At 42.6% G+C, this 22093-nt stretch overlaps 1 protein-coding gene across 1 annotated transcript in view; it reads right to left on the bottom strand.

The window, feature by feature from the left end:
• ncam1a (neural cell adhesion molecule 1a) overlaps positions 1-22093 on the bottom strand; it is a 246768-nt gene that overhangs the window by 203256 nt on the left and 21419 nt on the right. Inside the window, exons 7-8 of the mRNA XM_055148709.1 lie at positions 10809-10969; positions 3241-3383 (exon numbers count right to left, since the gene is read on the bottom strand). Of these exons, the coding sequence (XP_055004684.1) occupies positions 3241-3383; positions 10809-10969 (304 nt within the window). The remainder of the gene's footprint in view (positions 1-3240; positions 3384-10808; positions 10970-22093) is intronic.

Below are 22093 nucleotides of genomic sequence, written 5' to 3'. Positions count from 1 at the left end.
TCAAAAGGAAACTAATTCATCCCCAAATTGGATTAAAAAAAAAAAACTCGTGCGTATGATTTATAGCGGCCTGAAAGTAAATGACTCAGCAAATTACACATAAGCCATTTGTTCACACGGCGGTGGGTTTTCGCCGACCGAATCCGATACATAACTGTCCAAAGTCTTTTATTTAAGTTACTAATAGAACGGGAGAAAGAATTATGTAGTTTTAAAGGATGATCCAGACGCATCCACTGTCCGCGGCATTTATCACGGAAGACGTCGGACGCACGCGGGGATGGTGAGGAATTAAAATCGTTTGCAGGTGAAGTTTTAGTTGAATGTTCTTCCTTAAAGTTCATGACAAATGCAGTATAATAAATATATGAAGTATTATAATAGTTATGTAAGTTTGAAGGTGATTTGTGATTTTAAAAGTATGTGGTTGTTAGTATTTGTGCTGGTTTTGGCGGTAATTGTGCGGATCAGGGCGAAGTGGCTCCTGGCTCTCTTTCTGGCTCATGTCTCTATATCTGACTCATCTCTCTCTGGCTCTTTGCTCTCTCTGGGATGGCTCCTGTCTCTGTCTGACTCCTCTCTCTCTCTCTCTCTCTCTCTGGCTCCTGTTCCTCTCTGGCTTCTGCATTTTTCTCTGGCTTCTGTCTCTATCTCTGGAGTGGCTCCTGTCTCTTTCTGGCTCCTGTTTCGCTCTTTGGCTCCTGTCTCTCTCTGGAGTGGCTCCTGTCTCTCTTTGGCTCCTGTCTCTCCCTCACTGGATTCTGTTTCTCTCTCTGGCTCCTATCTCTCTCACTGGCTCTTGACTCTCTCTATGGTTCCTGTCTCTCTTTCTGGCTCCTATTTCTCTCTCTGGTGTGGCTCCTGTCTCTTTCTGGCTCCTGTTTCGCTCTTTGGCTCCTATCTCTCTCTGGTGTGGCTCATGTCTCTCTCTCTCTGGCTCTTGTCTCTCTGGCTCCTGTCTCTCTCTCTCTGGCTCTTGTTTCTCTGGCTCGTGTCTCTCTCTCTGGCTCTCTGGCTCGTCTCTCTGGCTCTGTCTCTCTGGCTCTGTCTCTCTCTCTGGCTCCTGTTCTCTTGGCTCCTGTCTCTCTTTGGAGTGGCTCCTGTCTCTCTCTGCTCTCTCTCTCTCTCTCTGTCTCTGGCTCCTGTTTCTCTCTGCTCTTTCTCTCTCTGGCTCTGTCCTTCTGGAGTGCTCCTGTCTCTCTCTGGCTCCTGTCTCTCTCTGGAGTGCTCCTGTCTCTCTCTGGCTTCTGTTTCTCTGGCTCCTGTCTCTCTGGAGTGGCTCCTGCTCTGGTCTCTCTGGACTGGCTCCTGTCTCTCTCTGGCTCTTTTCTCTCTCTGGCTCTGTTCTCTGGAGTGGCTCCTGTCTCTCTTCTGTCTCTCTGGCTCCTATCTCTCTCTGGATGCTCCTGCTCTCTGTCTGTCTCTCTGGAGTGGCTCCTGTCTCTCTCTGGCTCTTTTCTCTCTCTGCTCCTGTCTCTCTGGAGTGGCTCCTGTCTCTCTCTGCTCCTGTCTCTCTCTCTCTGTCTCTCTCTGGAGTGGCTCCTGTCTCTCTCTGGAGTGCTCCTGTCTCTCTCTGGCTCCTGTCTCTCTCTGGTCCTGTCTCTCTCTCTGGCTCCTGTCTCTCTGGAGTGGCTCCTGTCTCTCTCTGGCTCTGCTCCTGTCTCTCTCTGGAGTGGCTCCTGTCTCTCTCTCTCCTGGTTTCTCTGGCTCCTGTCTCTCTCTGGAGTGGCTCCTGTCTCTCTCTGGCTCCTGTCTTTCTCTGGCTCCTGTCTCTCTCTGGAGTGGCTCCTGTCTCTCTCTGGAGTGGCTCCTGTCTCTCTCTGGCTCCTCTCTGGCTCCTGCTCTCTCTCTCTCTCTCTCTGGAGTGGCTCCTGCTCTCTGGAGTGTCTCTCTGTCTGTCTCTCCTGCTCCTGTCTCTCTGGAGTGGCTCCTGTCTCTCTCTGGCTCCTGTCTCTCTGGATCTGGCTCTCTCTCTGGCTCCTGTCTCTCCTGCTCCTGTCTCTCTGGAGTGGCTCCTGTCTCTCTCTGCTCTGTTTCTCTGGCTCCTGTCTCTCTCTCTGGCTCTGTCTCTCTGGAGTGGCTCCTGTCTCTCTCTGGCTCCTGTCTCTGTGGCTCGGGGCCACTGTGGTGTAAAGTAGCTGACCTTGGGCTGACATACACAGTCTGTGGTGAAAGTAAAAGTGCTTGGAATTGGATCAAAATCCAATTGGATCAGATGCAGCCTGAGTCTGACGAGGAGAATTCAATCAACTTAATATTAGAGACACTTGTGCCTCTGTCTGTGCGCTCAACCCGGGTCTGTGCGCTCAACCCGGGTCTGTCTGTGCAGTGAACTCGGGTCTGTCTGTGCAGTGAACCCGGGTCTGTCTGTGCAGTGAACCCGGGTTTGTCTGTGCAGTGAACCCGGGTCTGTGTGTGCAGTGAGGCCGGGTCTGTGCGGTGAACCTGGGTTTGCGCGGTGAACCCGGGTCGGTCTGTGCAGTGAATCTGAGTCTGTCTTTGCAGTGAGCCCGAGTCTGTGCGGTGAGCCCGGATCTATACAGTGAACCCGGGTCTGTCTGTGCAGTGAACCCGGGTCTGTCTGTGCAGTGAACCCGGGTCTGTCTGTGCAGTGAGCCCGGGTCTGTGCAGTGAACCCGGGTTTGTCCCACTCAGAGAGACTTCTTCTCTGCTCGCACCACTGCTCATGACTCTTGATAAATTTAACCACAGGTAAAAGAAAAGTCTCCTGCACAAAGCCTCGTGTTAGTGGTTCATGAAGGCACCAGGGACGTGAGTCTGAGCGCCCGGATCCCCATCACTCTCTCTCTCTCTCCGCCTGAAGTGTGTTGTCATGGAGATAAGTTGTATGAGTTTGGTCTGAACCTTGTCAGATGATGCTCTTCACGGTGTGTGTGTGTTTGGGGTGAGTGATGAGTGGATGGTGTGTGTGTGTGTGTTTGGGGTGAGTGATGAGTGGAGTGGTGCATGTGAACATGACCGACCAAACAGAAGGAAACAGAACTAAATCCACTCCACAGAGCGCAGAAACCTGTGAAGATGACCTCAGATGATAGTGTCAGAAGTAACATGGATCACAGTGCGTATGGGAAATGCCCAAACTAAATAGAACATTCTGGAAACGTTATTGACTCGGTTACAGAGTGTAACTAAGGTTCTCTGAGTGTGAACAAATGAAAGAAATCCTGAAATTGTGTTTTAATACCAGAGCAAACTTAACAAAACGGTGCGGCACATTACCTGCTCTCCCTCAGTGAAGACTCTTTGGTCGTAGCTCCACTGGATGCTGGGGGTGGGGTCTCCTGAGGCCTCACAGGTCAGGGTCACATGATCATCAAACTCTGACGCGCTCTGGTTGTTCAGGAACGTGATCTTTGGTGGCACTGAAACAAAGCAAGTCAAGAAAATACACTTTTTACAACATTATCATCTCGAGCAGTAGCATTTTGAAGTTTAAATTTGAGACTAAACAGTCGTCCCTCGCTGTATCACGGTTCACCTTTCAAGATGTCGCTGTTTCGCAGATTTTTTTTTGTGTGCAATTTTTTTTTTACAGTGTATGAACGTGCAGTGTGTTCCTCCTCCTAAGGGACTGTAGGCTATTGTCAATCAATCCCCTCCGTGACTCCTGAACAGTACAGACTGTGTTCCGTTTGCCAAATTTACATAAATGTTCGATCACAAGCCGTGAGACTCTGAAGAAGTTTTCTCCCCGACAAAACCCACATGTTGATGAAACTTTCTGCTCCTGCAGTCGCACCCAAAAGGCAGAGGAAGATGCAAACCATCGCACAAGAAGTTGGACTCCTGGACACGCTGAAGGAATGTAGAAGCACTGTAGCAGAGTCCTGCACCGGGTCGGGTACCCACGGGTAAATAGTTGCTGAAACAGGCGCGTTTTAACGTTCTGGAATTTTACGGGCGGATATGCGGGCGGGTAGTGCTGGGTAGATCTCTACACTGGAACGACGATCTTTTCTCCTGCGGTCACCCCCGAGCCCGTCCCGACAAAGAGTCCTGGTTCAGTTCTGGTTTAGTCCTGGTTTAGACCTGATTTACTCCTATTTTAGTCATGTTTTATTCCTAGTTCAGTCCTGGTTTAGTCCTTCTCTTCAGTCCTGGAATCAGTCCTAGGTTAGTCCTGGGTTAGTCCTAGTTCAGTCTTGGTTCAGTCTGTGGTGTAGGCAGTGCAAAAGTTTGATATAATCTCGGGTTAACGGGTGGGTGCGGTCCTGTAGCCTACTCTGCGGGTGCAGGTCTCCAAAAATGGACCTGTGCAGGACTCTGCACTGTTGGGCTCCATTACGGAATAAATTAATCTTCGGTTCGTTACATAAAGAAGGAGGAAAATAACAAAAGGATGACAGCAGAAGGATGCAAAAAGGGTGGTAAGTGTCCTGTGTGAGAAAAGTGTATAAAGTGTGTGGTGAGGGGTTTTACAGACTTAAAACAGATAGAATAATTGTAAAATATAAAGTTGACTACTATCGCGGGTTATTTTTAGAACGTAACCCCCGTGAAAAAACGAGGGACCATTGTATACAGTATTGTTTTGTCTTTCCACGACTTTGTTTGTCGCATTTCTCTTCACTTCAGCTGCAGCGACGCTATTTGAAGAGGGTGACACTGTGTGAAAGTCCTCCTCTCTCGCCCTGACTCAAAAAGACTCATTCTGAGTAAAGAAATTAAGTCTGATTTTATTGACCCAGAGTTCTTTTGGAGGGTAATTGAAAAGTTGGCACGTATTTGAGCTCCTAAGAGGTTTTACAGGACAGGGCCAGACCTCAGATGGAATGGGAAAAAGATGGAGAGTGCTTTCTGGAGAGCAGGGACTTGATTTACTTATTTATTTCATTTGGCCTTTTTAATGAATAGCACAGCCTGGTCATTCTGTCCATGGCAACACACGGCACTGTATGAATTTCTCAACGCAGCGCTATTCAACCTGATGTCCATCTTATAAATCTAAAAATAAAATGACATAAAATAAAGGTAACAACATTCTAGCATGGTTTAAAGCTCACAAAAATCTGGTTTAGCCCTGGTGTAGCTCTGGTTTAGTCCTGGTTTAGTCTTGGTTTAGTCCTGGTTTAGTCCTGGTTTAGTCTTGGTTTAGTTCTAATTCACCCTGGGTTTAGTCTTGATTTAGTCCTGGTTTCAGTCCTGGTTTAGTCTTGGTTAAGTTCTGGTTTAGCCCTGGTTTAGTCCTAGTTTAGTCTTGGTTTAGTCCTGGTGTAGCTCTGATTTAGTCTTGATTTAGTCCTGGTTTAGTGTTGGTTTAGTCTTGGTTTAGTCCTGGTTTAGATTTGGTTTAGTCTGGGTTTAGCCCTCGTTTAGTCCTGGTTTAGTCCTGGTTTGGACCTGGTTTAGTCTTGATTTAGTCCTGGTTTAGTCTTGGTTTAGTCCTGGTGTAGCTCTGATTTAGTCTTGATTTAGTCCTGGTTTAGTATCGGTTTAGTCCTGGTTTAGCCCTGGTTTAATCTTGGTTTTGTCTTGCCTTAGCCCTGGTTTAGCCCTGATGTAGTCCTAGTTTAGTTTTGGTTTAGTCCTGGTTTAGTCTTGGTTTAGTTCTGGTCCAGTCCTGGTTTAGTCCTGGTTTGGTTCTGCTTTAGACCTAGTGTAGCCCTGGTTTAGTTCTGGTTTAGTTGTGGTTTAGTCCTGGTTTAATCCAGGTTTAGTCTTGGTTTAGTCCTGGTTTAGTCCTTGGTTTAGTCCTGGTTTAGTCTTGGTTTAGTCCTGGTTTAGTCCTGGTTTAGTCTTGGTTTAGTCCTGGTTTAGTCTTAATTTAGTTCTGGTTTAGACCTGGTTTAGTCCTGGTTTAGTCCTGGTTAAGCCCTAGTTTAGTCTAGTTTAGTCCTGGTTTAGGTATGATATAGTCTTGGTTTAGTCCTGGTTTAATCCTGGTTTAGTCCTGGTTAAGCCCTGGTTTTAGTCCTGGTTAAGTCCTGGTTTAGTCCTGTTTTAGTCCTGGTTTTGCAGTTTGTCAGAGCAATGTGGGCAAAGCCTTTAGAATTTTAATTTTGAAGAAAAATCAGTTGAAACAGATCGAATTATTTTGTGTGACCCAAAGTTGTGTTTCATTTTGCAGTGCAGATTTGTTCTGGTCCCTCAAAACAATGAAGCCGAGTAGCTCTGGTCTAATGGAATTTGTGGAGGGTAGAGTCGCCACTGGCACAGACGCCCTTTACCTTTTTTACTTCTTCTAGTTCAGATAAGATCAATACCATTATATCGATACTCATACTGACTGAAAATACAGAAAAGTATTGATCATCATGGAAAACGAACAATCCCTAAAAGTCCAGTGAGGTTCATTTGGACTTCCGATAGTTTATGTTATTAGGTTCTTTTTTTCTGTCAGGTATGAAAACAAACTCTTGGTCTGATATTTTGGGGCAGAAAGACCACCTGAAATTGACCAAATGTAAGGTAGAGCTGTTTAATGTCATACTGCGGAACAGAAACAAGAAGGTGCAAAACCCTTACCTGCACCGGGTCGGGTACCGACAAATAGTTGCTGAAATGGGCAGGTTTTAACGGGGAATTATCCAGGTGGTCCAGGCGAATCAAATGAATGAACAGGAGAAAAATACTTGACGTGTGTCCGTGGAAACAAGTGTCATTTCTCAGTCTTTTCCAGGAATGATGGCAGATCAGGCTGAGAGAGACTTTAGTGTATTTATTAAATAAAACCATCACCTGGAGCGGAGGCTGAATGCGCTCGGCGGCTAGTAGCGCCGGTCATCTGTCCTGGTCCTATGAGTTGTCCTGGTTTAGTCCAGTTCTGGTCTAGTCCTGGTCTGTTATCCAGTCTCTGGGTCAGTCTGTGTTCTAGTCTGGTCCTGGTTCATTCTCAGGGTGTAGTCCTTGGTTCAGTCTTGGTCAGTCCCTAGACCTGGTCTTTGGTGGTCTCCTTGGTTTCAGTTCCTGGTTGTAGTTTGGTGTCCTGGTTTGTCAGTTTGTGGTCATCTGTGGTGTAGTCCTGTGGTCCTGGTCAGAGCTGTCGTTTGGTACTGGTTCCTGCTTGAGGTGGTCATCTCTGGTTTTTTTTTCAGCTTTAGTCCCCTGGTTTTAGTCCTGGTTTAGTCCTGGTTCAGTCCTTTTAGCTCTGGTTCAAGTCCTCCGGTTCAGTCCTGGTGTGTCCTTGGTGATTGGCTCTGCAGTTTGCAGCGTGTAATCTGCTTTAATCCTAGAGTAGGTCAGTGGTTGTAGTCCTGGTTAGTCCTTGGGTAGTCCTGGTTTAGTCCTGTCCAGTCCTGGTTTTAGTCCTTTTCTGTAGTCCTGGTTGTAGTCTTGGTCCAGTCCAGTAGCCTCCTGTGTCCAGTCCTGGTGTAGTTCCTCGGTTTAGTTATAGTCCTGGCTCCAGTCCTGGTCCTTCAGTCCCTGGTAGTCCAGTCCTTGTTAGCTCGGCTAACCTGTGTAGTCCTGGTTTTAGTCCTGGTCCAGTCTGGTCCTTGTCCCAGTCCTTGGTGCATCCTGGTAGTTGTCGGTGGTTTAGTCCCTGGTCCTTTGTCCTGGTTCAGTCCTGGTTCAGTTTCCTGGGTAGTCCTCGTGGTAGTGTGGTTCAGACCTGGTTTCAGACCTGGTTCAGACCTGGTTCAAGACCTGGTTTTTAGATTCCTGGTCCAGTGCTGTGTGTTTAGTCCTGGTTATCCTGGTGGGCTCTGCTCGGTTTCTTTGTAGTGTGCATATTATTTTTTATCCGCTAATTGCACAGTAGATTTTTTTTGTTCCTAAGTTTAGTCCTGGTTCAGTCCTGGTTCAGTCCTGGTTCAGTCTGGTTTCAGTCCTGGTTCAGTCCTGGCAATTGGCTGTACAGTTTGTGGCATCATAAGTTACTGACACGACGTAGGCTTAGTCTTGGTTTAGTCCTGGACTACTGAGCTTTTGGACTAATTGGCAAACCCTAAAAAACATGTCCGCCATGTACTGTCCGTTTTATTGTCCGAGACATCACAGAGAGGTTGGTAGCATTGTCTAGCGTCATTATCATTACGTGGCGAGACTGCGCTCTTTCGCATTATTTACACGTGTTCTGCCAATAGCTGTTTACAGAAAGAAGAAGGATTTGTTTGGGGGTCAGCGTTGGCTTTCTGCGTCGAGCCTTTTCGATAACAACAAAGCACTGTAAACAATTTCACACAATGCTATTAGCGCAGAGCTGATAAAAGGCGTAGCGTTAATAACAGGGCACTTCCTAAGGGCCGACTTAATTACTTTTCAATGGGGGACACTTTCTTCTAAACGGTCGGTTGCCTCACACAGCGGAGTGTGGAGTTCTCACAGAGGACCGCTCCGAAAATGTCATGAAATTACCAAAGAAAAGGCCACTGCACACGAGGGCTATAGAAACACACGGGAGGCAACGGAAATGTATGTAAGTGCGGATTATTAGGGATGATAAAATAGAAAATGAAACAATACTGTCATAATAAACATATATACACACATACTTAAAAAAAAAAAAAAATGATAAAGGTCCCATTTTGATTGGATTTTAGATTCAAATTCCTCGAAGTCGACACTGCAAACCTTTGGCCTTCTCTTTTCAAAATTTAAAATCTAGAGCAAGTTTGGAATTATTTAGAGTTTATTTAGTTATATGTAAATCATCATGGAGATAAAGAAGAAACATAAATGAAAAAGTGTGTTCAAACTTTGGCTTGTAGTGTGTGTTATTTGTTTATAATGTTGTTTCCTCGTCACAAACAAACCTGGAGTTGTGTTTTGTTTCAGTCACACATGTTTAACACACAAACCCTTCCCTCAAACAGAAGACACTCTGTTCCCCCTTGTGATGTCATGTGGTAGCCATGTGGTGTTGGGTGTACGAGAATAAAGTGTAATGTCACATCCACTGCAGTAGTTGGCAGTGACACTCTCATGCGCAGGGAGTATTTGCACTGTAGTGTCAGGTTTTTTGCACTGAGCAAACGCACAAACCGCACAGAGCAGGAGATATGAAGTGCAGAGAACAAACTGTATGCAAAGCGTCCATCTTTTCATCTTTCCCTTACGGTACTTGTCGACTATCGGTCTCGTGCCAGTATTTAGCCTTCGATGGAGTTTACCACTAGACTGATTCATCAGCTGGTTTCACTTTGTGGGAACTGTCTGACCTCGCAGCATTAAGATTCATTCGCACGACAGTAGGCAGGTACTTTTTTATTTAACCAATCTCTGATATTTGGTCTTGACGTATGTAATGTGCCAAATCCCTTGGAAGAAGGGCAATAACGTCTTTCCCCTTCATAAAATTCACCAAACATTCTCTTTGTTCCAGCTTTAAATCCTCGCCAACACAGAATGTTTTTCTTCGTCTACATCCATCTCGACCACTTTGTTTACTCTTGTGCTGTTCCACAAAAGGGACTCAGACAGACACTTGAGTCTGATGTACAAATTCCGGGGCTTTTGCAAACTGTCAAGTGTATTTTGATTCCTGACCAAGTCGCGGGAGAGAAATGAAATTGAACGGAGGCACTAACGGGCTAAGGTGGTGCCAAACCAGCCTGGTGGTATTTCCAGCCTGGACGGGTTTAAGTAAAAGTAAGTTACAACTAACAGACTAGGTAACTTAACGCTAGCTCAAAAGTTTTTCAGGCTAGTAATTCAGGGCTTTGCTAACGTTCAGCTGTCCAGGCTTAACGCTCAATTCAATTTTTTTGGTGAAATCCGATGTTTTGCGAGGTCGTTCACATTTCCAATTAAATGTGACTTGTATTGTGACCTCATAGTGCCAGCTAAACAGTTGAACATTACAACCCGAAAGTGTCCCCACATGTGACACTGGAGACATGATGACGTCAACCGCTACCGCAGTGAGTGTGTGCTCTGTGTTTACGGAAGTTGTCCAAACATGGACGCAGCATTGAGCACCTGGAGATTTTTAAGTTTCCTCTTCGTACCCGGAGTCAGAACATTCAACTTACTTGTTGTTTTAAGGAGGAGATTGAGAAGGAGAAGGACGAGGTTCTTGGTCGTGGTGTTTGTGTGGGGGCAGCAGCGACGCGACGTCCGTTAAAAGGAACGTGTGGATGTGGAGACGTCGCCAAGAGTGGTGAGTGGTGATGTGCTTCACTTCAGTGACACGGAGTTCATTAACAATTTTCGCCGACTTCAGTGCAGAATAGTGACATTTGTGGCTTGTTGATAACGTGTAGGACGGATTAATGAGCTTTGGCTGAAGTCACACTGAAGTCGCATGTCAAAAGATCAGATATGTATCGGTTTCAGGATCACATATCCAAGTGTCCTGGGTCACATTTGAAAAAATCGGATCTGTGTCGTTCAGACTGTGATTAAAAGATCAGATACAGGAACATAGAGGTGAAAAAATCAGATTTGGGTCACTTCAGGCTGCAGTCTGGACACAGCCTAAGTAAAGTAGGGATTACTTTTTAAATCAGTAACGAACAAAGACTACTGTTTAAAAGTAACTTCCACAACACTGGTGGTGATACAGGAAGTGCTCCACTGTGTTTTTACACTCCATACACCTTCACTAGAATCATTTGGATCAATTTGGATCAGGCCTTGAATTTCCAATCACTACTGAACAAAAGGTAAAAGGATCTGTTCACATGAAATCTATTGTTTCAGCAGAAAGTGAAACAGCAGCAAACAACAGACTCATAAAAAAGGATTACTCAAACACGTGTGAATGAAACTAAAAACAACTCCGGGTCTGTTTGTGAGGAGGTAACAACATTATAACACAATCTAAGCTCACAAGAGTCAATTTTGTGTAATATAGGATCTTTAATCCTGCATAAAACACAGAGGAGATACTGGAAACTTTCTCTTACCGAACACTTTGAGGCTGACTTCCTGGGCGGTCTCTCCGGCCTTGTTGCGGGCCACACACGTGTACTCCCCCTCGTCCACCTTCTTCACGTCTCGTATGAGCAGCTCGGAACCGTCCTCGTTCACACTGTACTTATCTCCGCTCACAAGGACGACGCCGTTACTGGACAAACAGAGACAGGGACAGGGGTTCAATGTGGTTACATGTGATATTGAGGGACAGTTACCAAAGGTGGATGAAGTAGTAATCGAAAAGAAATTGACGTAAGTACCGCAAAATAATATTACTCAAGTAGAAGGGTCCATATACTATTTGTTCTTTAGGATTTCAATTAAGAAAGAAAAACAATAAAATGTGAAAACAGTTTGTTATTTCATTATTTTGTTCTAGTGTCAAACAAAAAACAGATTTCGACCTCTATTTCCAATACTTAATTTAAAGTTTATTTCAGATAACACCAATCAAAAAACAGTCTCGGTGCCTGTTTCAATTTTGATATTTTATTCTCTCTGGTTTATTTGCCCGAGAAGTTCTGCTGCTTAGTGCGCCGTGGGTGAATTCAGTGTCAACCGTGGATCTATAATAAAAAATAACTTTTATTCTAGTTCTTTGGTGTCTGAACAAAGGAAAGTTTATCGCTGCTTCCCATTTGTCGTCATAGTGTTCAACAATTACTTTCTAAGATGTGAAAGTAAATGTATCACTGAAAAATGGCAATGATTTTTCAGGTAAGTTCAGGTAAGTTCATCTAGCAGCAACATTTATTTTTTTTCCTTTTTAATTGAAATTCAAAAGAACGAATGGTACACGGACCTAGAAGAAGTAGTCAAAGAAAAATAAGCGTAAAAATGTCAAAACTAAACTGAACTGTCATGACGCTACATATGATTTATAATTTGAAGCTAATGTAACTGGAAAGCTCAAGAAAAAATACACGATTTAAACAACACATTTGATACCAGTGAAGGATGTTTGGAGTTGGAATAACATTACTTAAAAATAATATTATTCAATTAGAAGGTAAAAGTAGTTGTCTAAGAAATTACTCAAGTCAGAGTCCTGCACTGGGTCGGGTACCCACAGATAGTTACTGAAACAGGCGGGTTTTAACATTCTGGAATTTTACGGGCGGGAATCATCTGAACAACAAACGGGGGAAAAATACGTGAAGTGTTTCCAAGACGTCTGTTGCCCTGGAAACAAGTGACATTTCCTGGTCTTTTTCCAGAACGATGGACCAGGCTGAGAGAGACTTTAGTGTTTTTATTACATAAAACCATCAGCAGAGGTGATCGGCTCGGCGGCTGCGCTCCTGGTTTAGTCCTGGTTTAGACCTGGTTTAGTGCTTGTTTAGTCATCGTTTAGTTCTCGTTTAGTCCTCATTTAGTCCTCATTTATTCCTCGTTTAGACCTGGTTTAGTCCTCGTTTAGACCTGGTTTAGACCTGGTTTAGTCCTGGTTTAGTTCTGGTTTAGTCCTCCTTTAGTCCTTGTTTAGTCCTCGTTTAGTCCTTGTTTAGACCTCATTTGGACCTGGTTTAGACCTGGTTAAGTCCTTGTTAAGTCCTGGTTTAAGTCCTGGTTTAGACCTGGTTTAAACCTGGTTTAGTCCTGGTATAGTCCTGGTGTAGTCCTGATGATCGGCTCTGCAGTTTGCGGCGTGTATACATTTATAATCCGCTAATGACACGGCGTAGGTTTAGTCCTGGACTGGTGGGCTGTCGGACAAATGGGCTGACCCTGCTTTATCACAGGTGGGTAACGGGTAGAATGTTAACGGGTCCAGGTGTGAGAGGATTCAACTTTGATTGTACTGCGCGGGTCTCCAAAAATTGACCCGTGCAGGACTCTGACTCAAAGAAGCATAAACATGTAAAAACTGAAGTAAGAGTAACGTAAAGGTGCATTGTGTAGCTTCTGGTGGAGGGTTCGTCAACTGTTTTTCTCCATGGAGATGCAATTGCGTTATCTGGAATGTTTCAAAATATGGCATTAAACCTTTATATCTTCATGGAGACCAAACCAGACCAAGTTACAGGTCAGATTATTTGGTATTTTTGAGCTATAAAACCACTTGTGATTGAATAAATGTAAGATAAAGTTGTTTCACATCAAGTCGGTGACAGACCCCCAACCAAAAAGTTACATATTGCACTTTAAACTGTCAGGAGATCAGATTAAAGTAACTTGAGTAATAGAGCTTCAAACAGAGTAGAGCCCCCAGTTAGCTCTGCTCAAATTCATGGGACAAAATGGGGTACAGGCAGTGTTGGGGAGTAACAGATTACATGTACCGCCGTTACGTAATCAGAGTACAAATTATGAGTAACTGTATTCAGTTACAGTTACTGTTTCAATGAGAGTAACCTGACAACCCGCAGACCACGTCTCCTTCCGTAGTTACAGCGCGGACGTCTCGTGCGCCGCATGTGGAACGTGTTTTCTCGCGTAAACCGCGCTTCCTCCTGTGCACCTCTAAACCAGAACTAACACCAGGACTAAACCAGGACTAACCCAGGTCTAAAACCAGAACTAACACCAGGACTAAACCAGGACTAACCCAGGTCTAAAACCAGAACTAACACCAGGACTAAACCAGGACTAACCCAGGTCTAAAACCAGAACTAACACCAGGACTAAACCAGGACTAACCCAGGACTAAAACCAGGACTAACCCAGGACTAAAACCAGAACTAACACCAGGACTAAACCAGGACTAACCCAGGACTAAAACCAGGACTAACCCAGGACTAAAACCAGGACTAACCCAGGACTAAAACCAGAACTAACCCAGGACTAAACTAGGACTAAAGCAGGACTGAACCAGGTTTAAACTAGGACAAAACCACGACTAAACCAGAACTAAAGACCTGGTCTAAACAGGTCTAAAATCAGGAGTAAACCAGGTCTAAAAATCAGGACTAAACCAGGACTAAACCAGGTCTAAACAACATGACACCTAACAGTAGGTTGACATAATTTAAGGTGATCTCATATAAAAAATAATTTCTCTATCAATAATATGTTTTAATCTGGTTAAGGAAAGGCTGATCTTGTTACTGTCTTTTAACAGACAAAACCTCTTATATTAAGATGTCGTGGTCTTTGTTTCTCTACAGCAACAGTTGCTTATTCATGGAGACTTGGGCTCAGACAATTTGAAGACAACAAACAAGAATTTTCAGGATGTGGTTGCTACATTCATGTCGTTTAAAAAAACATGACAATATCAAGTAATCCAAAGTAATCAGATTACGTTACTCACTTTAAGTAATTTAATGGATTACGTTACAAACTACATTTTGGGGTATGTAATCTGTAATCTGTAGGGGATTACATTTTAAAAGTAACCTTCCCAACACTGGGTACAGGGCCTTTAAACTCTAGAGCGAGCAGATGGGGACGTAAAAAGCAGCAGGCCCTAAAGGAAAGGCCTCAAACGGGGAGCCAGGTACACGTCTGACATTTCCAGAGTCTTTGAGAGATCACCGCCGCCTTCACCTGCTCCATCTGCGGGCCACGCCACCGCCACAACAGATGTTTCAGGTTTATGAGCTATTTTAGGCCCAGTGGGAGTGATTTCACAAAGGAAAGTGCCGGCTGCTTATTTTAGACGTGATACAGGAAGAGACGTGTAAAAATAATAATGGCCATTAGCAGTGCAACGAAAGTCAAGCGAGGATACAGTTTGGTGAGAATATTGTAGATAAATTCAACACTCTAAAGCACTGTCGGGTTTGCCTTTCAAATATCTGATATTTATCCAAAGCAGATTCTATTCAAAATCTTTAATATTTATATTTAAACTGATTTTGTGATTGTGACTGACTAGTTTCTTGCCAAAATCATAACCTATCACTTGTTGGAAGAAAGATTTCAGAGTTTCTCCTTGTTTACAGCTAACCTCATTATATTTCAGTATGTTCTTGTTGATACTTTGCAGAGACGACGTTCATGGTCTTATTTAGGTGTTTGATTTTCAACAAAAAGGTGTGATTCTGGGTCTGTAAAAACAACAAAATATTTCATTGGAAGTGCCTTTTGTTTAGAAGGTGACGGCATTTTTGGGGCTTAAAAACACAAACATCTGAAACCACCCTCCAGAGTGGAAAAGTTGAATCACGCCGTCCACCGTAGCGCTTCCGTTTACACTGCCCAAGACGCAAAACTCTGGTCAGATCTGCTTAAGTCGTGTACATGTTTACGTCAAATACGTCACCACCTAACCGCCCTGGCATGCATACCCAATTGAATTCCAACACACTTTTGCCTCACCGTATGTACGCAGATTTCATCCCGAAAAAGCTCGTCTAAATGCGGAATAAAAAGTGAAGATGCGACGCCACTTTTGCGTCTTCTGTTCAGACCGTCACCATATAAACATAGCCTGAGTAACTGAAAAACTGAAACGATAGCTTGTGACTGTAATGTTATTTGAAAATGACTTGTTTAACAGCAGCAATCAGCTCACGAATTGTCCGTAAATCAAGATATGAGTATTAATAGCAGACAAATCAGACTCCTCGATTTGCAGAAGTTGCTCTCTCCTAGTGTTAGCAACAGGTCTGATTGACAGCGTTGTGAAGCAGCCACTCGTGGTCAGCATTCCAAATATGGAACTCTCCAAACTCCACACCATCGAGCTTTTTCACAACAACCAAAAGTGCCCCGCTGTAGGTTTGCGGAACTTTCGGTTATTGGTTTTCTATGGCAAACTATCTGTGGAAATGTCTGGCATATTTTCCACCAGCTTCATAAATCTGCCCCATCACCAAATCTTCATCCAAGTAAACATGAAGAGTTTATTCACAACTATCAAGGTAAGAAAGACGAAAACATAAAGGTGAACAACGACGACGCATTAGTGAACTACTGAGCAAAACTAAGGTGATGGTTATGAATAAAACATAAGTAACTTGGTAACTCAGACTGATTCAACAATTAAAAATAAAAATCGATTTCATGATGTTGATATTAGCATAGATAGATTTGTGCAGTTTGAATATAGATATCTGTAACATCAAATGACACAGGAAACATACACCAAGGTTATTGTAGAAGTGCAAATGTAAGGAAGAGTAAAATAAATGTGGAAAAATGCATAGGACACTCAGATGGCTGATGTCCCAAAGCTTTATTTTAATCATTACATAACATTTCAACAAAAAAGCCTTCATCAGAAATTTTTTCTTGCTTTGGACCACTTTTATTATATGTCATGACATCTGACCATAACGTTAGTTTTGCTCAGTAGTTCAATAATCTTAGTCGTTGTTGTTCGCCTTTAAGTTTTCATCTTTCTTACCTTGATAGTTGTGGATACATTCTTCATATTTATCCTTTGTGGGCCTTGTTGGTTGAAGCTTTAGTGATGGGGCAGAAGCTGCTGGATAATATGCCAGATATTTTCAAAGACATTTTGCCACAGAAAAGCATTACTGTATTTTCCGCACCATAGCCTCCAACCCCATCAAAAAATGACTGCACCCCACAATCCAGAGCGCCCTTATACACGAATCCACTCGGGTGTCCCAGCACGACTTCAGTAAACTACAAAGCCACACCATCCGCAGAACACACAAACACACACGGAGCAGACAACGACCGAACAGCGAAAAACACCCACAGACACACTCATCACTCCACGCTGACGAGGAACGGAACGGAGGAACGAACCGAAAAAGCGAGTGCAACTGAGTTACTGCGAACACGCCGACAATCCGTTGGTCCCAGACAGCACCCTCCCTACACACCACAACTGAACAAAGCCCAGAGTCACCGTGAACGCAACAAACAAAGTTCCACTGACCCATCCAACTGTTGTGTTTCCTTTAAAGTCCGGTGCGGTTTATTTGTGAAAAAAGTAAAAAAAATAGACCATTTAATGACAGAGCGTCTTATAATCCAGAGCGCCTAATAGTGTGGAAAATACGGTAACTAGAAGTTCCACAAACCTACAGTAGTGCACTTCCGGACATTGTAAAAACGGCCTATTACTGCTATTCTCCGTGAACTTTATTTAGTCCCTTTCTTTGTAGAGTCTATGGCAAAAACAGTGGTCCAGAAAACTACCTCTGAAACCTTTTGTACATTGGACCAGTCCTGGACAAATGAAGAATTACACGGTGTCTTTTCTATTACTTGTTATGTTCCATTTGACACCTCTGTAGATGTTTGAGTCACTGTCATAACACTAAACGCCGGACTCTTCTGCCTGCTGTGTTTTCCACTGGTGGCGTTTATACTCATGTCTGGAGGAAGGAGGGGGGCAGATGGGCCAAAAGCCACCCCACCGCCGGCTCAAGCGCCATTTGTCGAGCCTAACTCCCAGCTCTAAGCACGGCTGTCGCTCACAACAAAACCACACGCTCCCAGAATGCAAATGTGTAGCAACAAGCGACTCCAGGAGCAGACTGTGAACAGCTCAGGAGGGGGAAGCTAGAACAGCGCCGTGGGATTTCAGACGTGAAGAAAAGCCACCGAAAAAGACTTTCATTTTGCTGCAAGTTGGATGGTTTCAAACATTTAAAATCCCACCAGCATCGCACACTAGGGTTGGCAAAAGTGTTGAAAATCACGTACTAATCAATACTGTATTTCTTGGACTATAAGTTCCTTTTTTTTTTTAATGGTTTGGGTGGTTTGGAGACTTATACATTAAAATTTTCACACTGACAGCCATGAGAGGGCGCTCTAGGCTTGTGTACCAGTATCTGCTTCTACTATTACTCCTGTACCACTGTCACTTCACTCTACTGCGCATGTCTCCTGCAGAAAGAGCCTCTGTTCTGTCTGTATCATGTCAGTCGATCACACCATTACTTCTGTACCACTGAAAATGTAACATTTAAACAAACTTATAAAGACGACTGAGAAGATTGAACACAAATGCCCCCAAAAAGAAAATCATATTTTGCAGATTACAAGCTGCAAGTAGCAAAATCTGCAGCTGAAAATGTTAATTGAGCAGCAGAAAGAAAGTTTGGAGTGAGCAAGAAACTTGTGACTCCGGGAGGATGCACCATGAAACTTTCCTGAAGTCACTGAATGGATGGACAAAGCCTGGACTTCAGTGAAACCATCCTGTCGGGATTCAAAAAGGCCGGAATAATTCTAACTGGAAGTGATACTGAGTCTGACAACAGCGGCACAGAAGAGGAAGCGGCACTCTGTTTACCTCCAGAAGTCACGGAGTTGTTCAGAAGTGACACCGAGGATGTAGAATTGAATGGATTTAGTGATTTGGAGTGAGATGGAGAGTTTGTTAAACTTGTTCTGTTCTGTTGTTTATGTTATAGTTTATCTGAAGAACTGTTCATATGTGACGTTAACAGTCTGTTGTTCTCTCTTCTATTGTTATTACTAGAACTTGACTTTAAAGATGAAATGTCAGTTCCTAGTCTCTGATTTTATCAAATAAATTTCCCAAAAAAAGTGGGTCTGGTGCGGTTTCATTATATCTTTTTTGGCTGATGCGACTTATACTCCGAAGCAACTTATAGTTCGAAAAATAGGGTACTTAAGCTAGTTAGTAAATACTAATTTTGAGCAGATACAGGGTAGCCGCAGGGTCTTAAAAGTCTTAAAAAGGTCTTAAATTTCATGTTCCTAAATTCAGGTCTTTAAAAATCTAAATTATGTTGTCCAAGTCTTATGTTTTTCACAAAGCTCTTAAATTTCATTGGCCTATTTTTTTGTCTACTCAGTTGGGCTGCAGTGTGATGTTAAACGGAGGGAGCAAAAAAAAAAACAACAACAATGTGAAATTGCGTAACGTGAATGAACATTTCATTTGGAGTATGCGCAAACAATACTTTGGTTTCTGGCGCCGACGGCAATGAGTAAACAATTAGTAGATTGGAGCAAGACGTTGGATGGATCACAGGGAAGTGTCGGTTTAATCCACAGAGGCTCTTAGATTCTAAATATAGTAGTTGGTTGGTCATTATTAGAAATGGATCTGGTGTTTTTCACCCACATAATGGGTGCGATGTTGGTCTTAATTTTTATTTATGTGATCTTAAAAAGGTCTTTAAAAAGTCTTATATTTGGGGTAGTCAAACCTGGGGATACCCTGACATATTGTCTAAAGATATAAGTCCAAAATGTGTGTAGACTGCACATTTGTTATGATTACACCAATAAAAATGATTAATTTAGCTAAATCAATGTTTGAAACTGCCAGAAAAAAAAAAAAAAACGCCTTCCTTTTGCGTAAATTGCAAATTTTCCTGTTGATGACATAGATAGAGGTATTCAGGTTTAAAACTAACCACTGCTTCTTGTATTTGTGTACTTTTCTTCTCCTATTTCTCCATAAACTGCCACCGAACTGATAAAACTATGATAAATATTAGTACTTTATATGTAGTACTATCCTACCAAACCAAGTCATAAATTTAAAAAAGCTAATCACATGCACTCTGAGAAATCTGGATACATATTTTCAGATTTATACGACTAGTAAAGCTGGAAATACTGCCACGATAGTATAAAACACATCTGCTGCAATGATGAGGCTTTCAGTGGTGTAAAATACTCCCGGATATCTATTTCGCTACACTGTGGAAAATACAGAAACCTGGGTTAAACTTTGGGCAGGAAGTTGGATGTCACTATAGCTACGATCAGTCTATGTTACACACAACTTCTCAAGACAGGCTGGGTTCAGGTTGGGTTCAGTTCGGGACATTTAGTCAAAAGAAATGAAAGACAAACTGCTTGAGAATACTTTAACTTCTGTTTTCTAAATATTTATGCTTACAAAGGCAAACTCCACAAGCAGATATTCGATAGTGCTTAAGTTGATTAGTGGTGTATCGACGGCACTTGCCCAATTTGCGTCGCTTACCGAATTTGGGTCAATCACGCTACAAAGTGTTTTCTGTTAGTTTTAGATTTAGTTTGACATTAATTTGAGTTAAATAGAGTTTGCACAGAAGTTCAAGTGTATTACAGAGAATTAAACATTTATTTTTAGAAAGCGACTTGCCGTAATCTCCAAACACATTACAATTTAGGCCCCACTCACACATACACTACGAGTGAAAAGTTTGGACACACTTTTAATTTATTTTTCTTTTTTATTTCCATGATTATTCACATTGAGTCTCACTGAAGACATTAAAACGATGAATGGACACTAAGGATGTAACAATATCCAAATCTCTCGGTACGATATTATCACGATATGCATCTCACGGTACGATATTTATTGCGATATTTTGAAGATCCTGATATAATTGTAGATTTGGACACTTTTTTGCTTTTAAAAGACCTTGACGAGACTGTGGAGTGAATTATTTCTATCATAATCCTAAGAATTCAAGTAAAAAACATATTTCTTTACGTTGTCTGCACTGAAATGAATCATGGGATATGTAGTTTCCAATGTTCATAAGCTGTTGCTACTCTAAAACCATGCATTTAAGTAAAGGAACTTGTAATTCGATATATTACGCCAGCCCACGATATTATTGTGAGACTTTTGACGATGCGATATCACAATATTTTGGTTATTGGTACATCCCTAATGCACAAATATCGGATGTTAGGGATGGGCATTCGATGAAATTTTCTTAATCGATCGTCGGAAGAATTAACGATCGATTATCGATTAATCATTAACGTTTTTATATTAAAATGATCATCATTATTATTACCATCTGCACTACTAATCTGCATAAATAAATTCAACTTTACCACATATAAACCGTAACGACTCTAGAGCCACATCTATCCGTTTGACATTATAATGTGTTTAATTCAGTTTTGCACAACTCTCACAGAAACAAAACTTAAAACCGCATTACTCATGTGCATAAACTCAGCGAAGATAAAAATACAGCTCTTGTGTCGCTGATGTGGTCAATTTCTGTCAGATTAAAAGACATGACTCAGTAGAATACAGGTTAGTGTGACCATATTTGCGTTTGTCAAAACCAGGACACCGTATGGGGGGAGGGAGGTGGGGACTCGTCATCCACATTGAGCGACTCTCACCTGGTAAAGCTTTTTCCCACTGGACACCGAAACATATGTGCTGCTTTATACACTGTGCACATGGACTCACACTTGTCCCGAACGCAACAGAAAGCGTGGAATTTCTTGTACAAATCATCGTTAAATACACATTTGTGCTTCGGTACGCTGCAGACTGACCTACTGTTTGTGTCTCGCTCCTTCTGAGTGCAGAGACACATGTACGGACCCCTGTTTGGTCACACTACGCACAGCAACCTACATTCGGTTTGTCGATTAAAATTAACGTAATCGATGACATTCTTAATGATCAATTATCAATTAATCGATTAATTATGCCCATCCCTATCGGATGTAACAAAAACTAAACTCAAAACTTAGATTGAAAAAGTTAAAATAGCTAATAAATTTTGGTTTGAACCCTGGTTTGCACTTTTGGCATTTCTTGACCCTGATGAGGCACAGTGAAGTGAAAACCATTTCAGGTAAGGTCGCGCAATTAATACCAGTTTGATCATGATTTGTGTGTCAAACGAACTCCAAACTCATATAATAGAGGTGAAATGATTGTTACGCCGGTGAAAGTGAGGACCGGGACATGACGACCGTAGTTTTGTGAGGATTCACGTGGTGCCCCCCACAAGCTCTTTGTGCCCTACGTGCTGTGAATAATGTCCATAATGGGAGCTATGGTACTGATTACATCTATAAACTCATGGAGGAGCATATTGCCGCAAGACTCAGATCTGTCTCACTATTTGATAGATTTTTTCTGCTGCTGGACATATTTCTCTGCTAAAAGCTTTAGCTCTGCTGCCACATAAACAAACAGCGCTGTGTGCTGACGTCATCGGCCGTGGCTCGGTTTGGTTGTGCAGGTCTGAGTGCAGAACATAAAACCCAAAGCAATCGTGCTTGAGTCCCAGTGTGAGTGCGCCCTAAAGCTTAACAAAGTTTATTTTGGGAGATTTTTATATCAATAAGTATATTTATTTTATTTTTAAACATAGAGATTGTAGAACAGCTGGATATATCATGTTCAAAGTATATTTTATTCATTTTGTTTTATACATTGCAAAGCTGCTCTAACGTGCATAGTTGTAGCCCAGGGGTGACCAGTCTTTTTCCTCCGGTGAGCTACTTTTACAAAATGAAAACACCAAAGAGCTCCTCCTCATTTTACCGGTCACAAGAAACTGAGTAAATCTAAGAGCCACGGCCTTAGATTGGGTACACTTAGATGTTTATACGTTTATTTAGTGATTAAAATTATACATTTACAGCAGTAATAGCTTTTTAATCAATC

The sequence above is a fragment of the Boleophthalmus pectinirostris genome, unplaced genomic scaffold (assembly GCF_026225935.1).
Source record: "Boleophthalmus pectinirostris isolate CB_2022bp ecotype Guang Dong unplaced genomic scaffold, ASM2622593v1 HiC_scaffold_12, whole genome shotgun sequence".
NCBI classification, from domain to species: domain Eukaryota; kingdom Metazoa; phylum Chordata; class Actinopteri; order Gobiiformes; family Gobiidae; genus Boleophthalmus; species Boleophthalmus pectinirostris.
The sequence above is the reverse complement of the archived record's forward strand: the minus strand, read 5'-3'. Positions and strand labels throughout refer to the sequence as shown.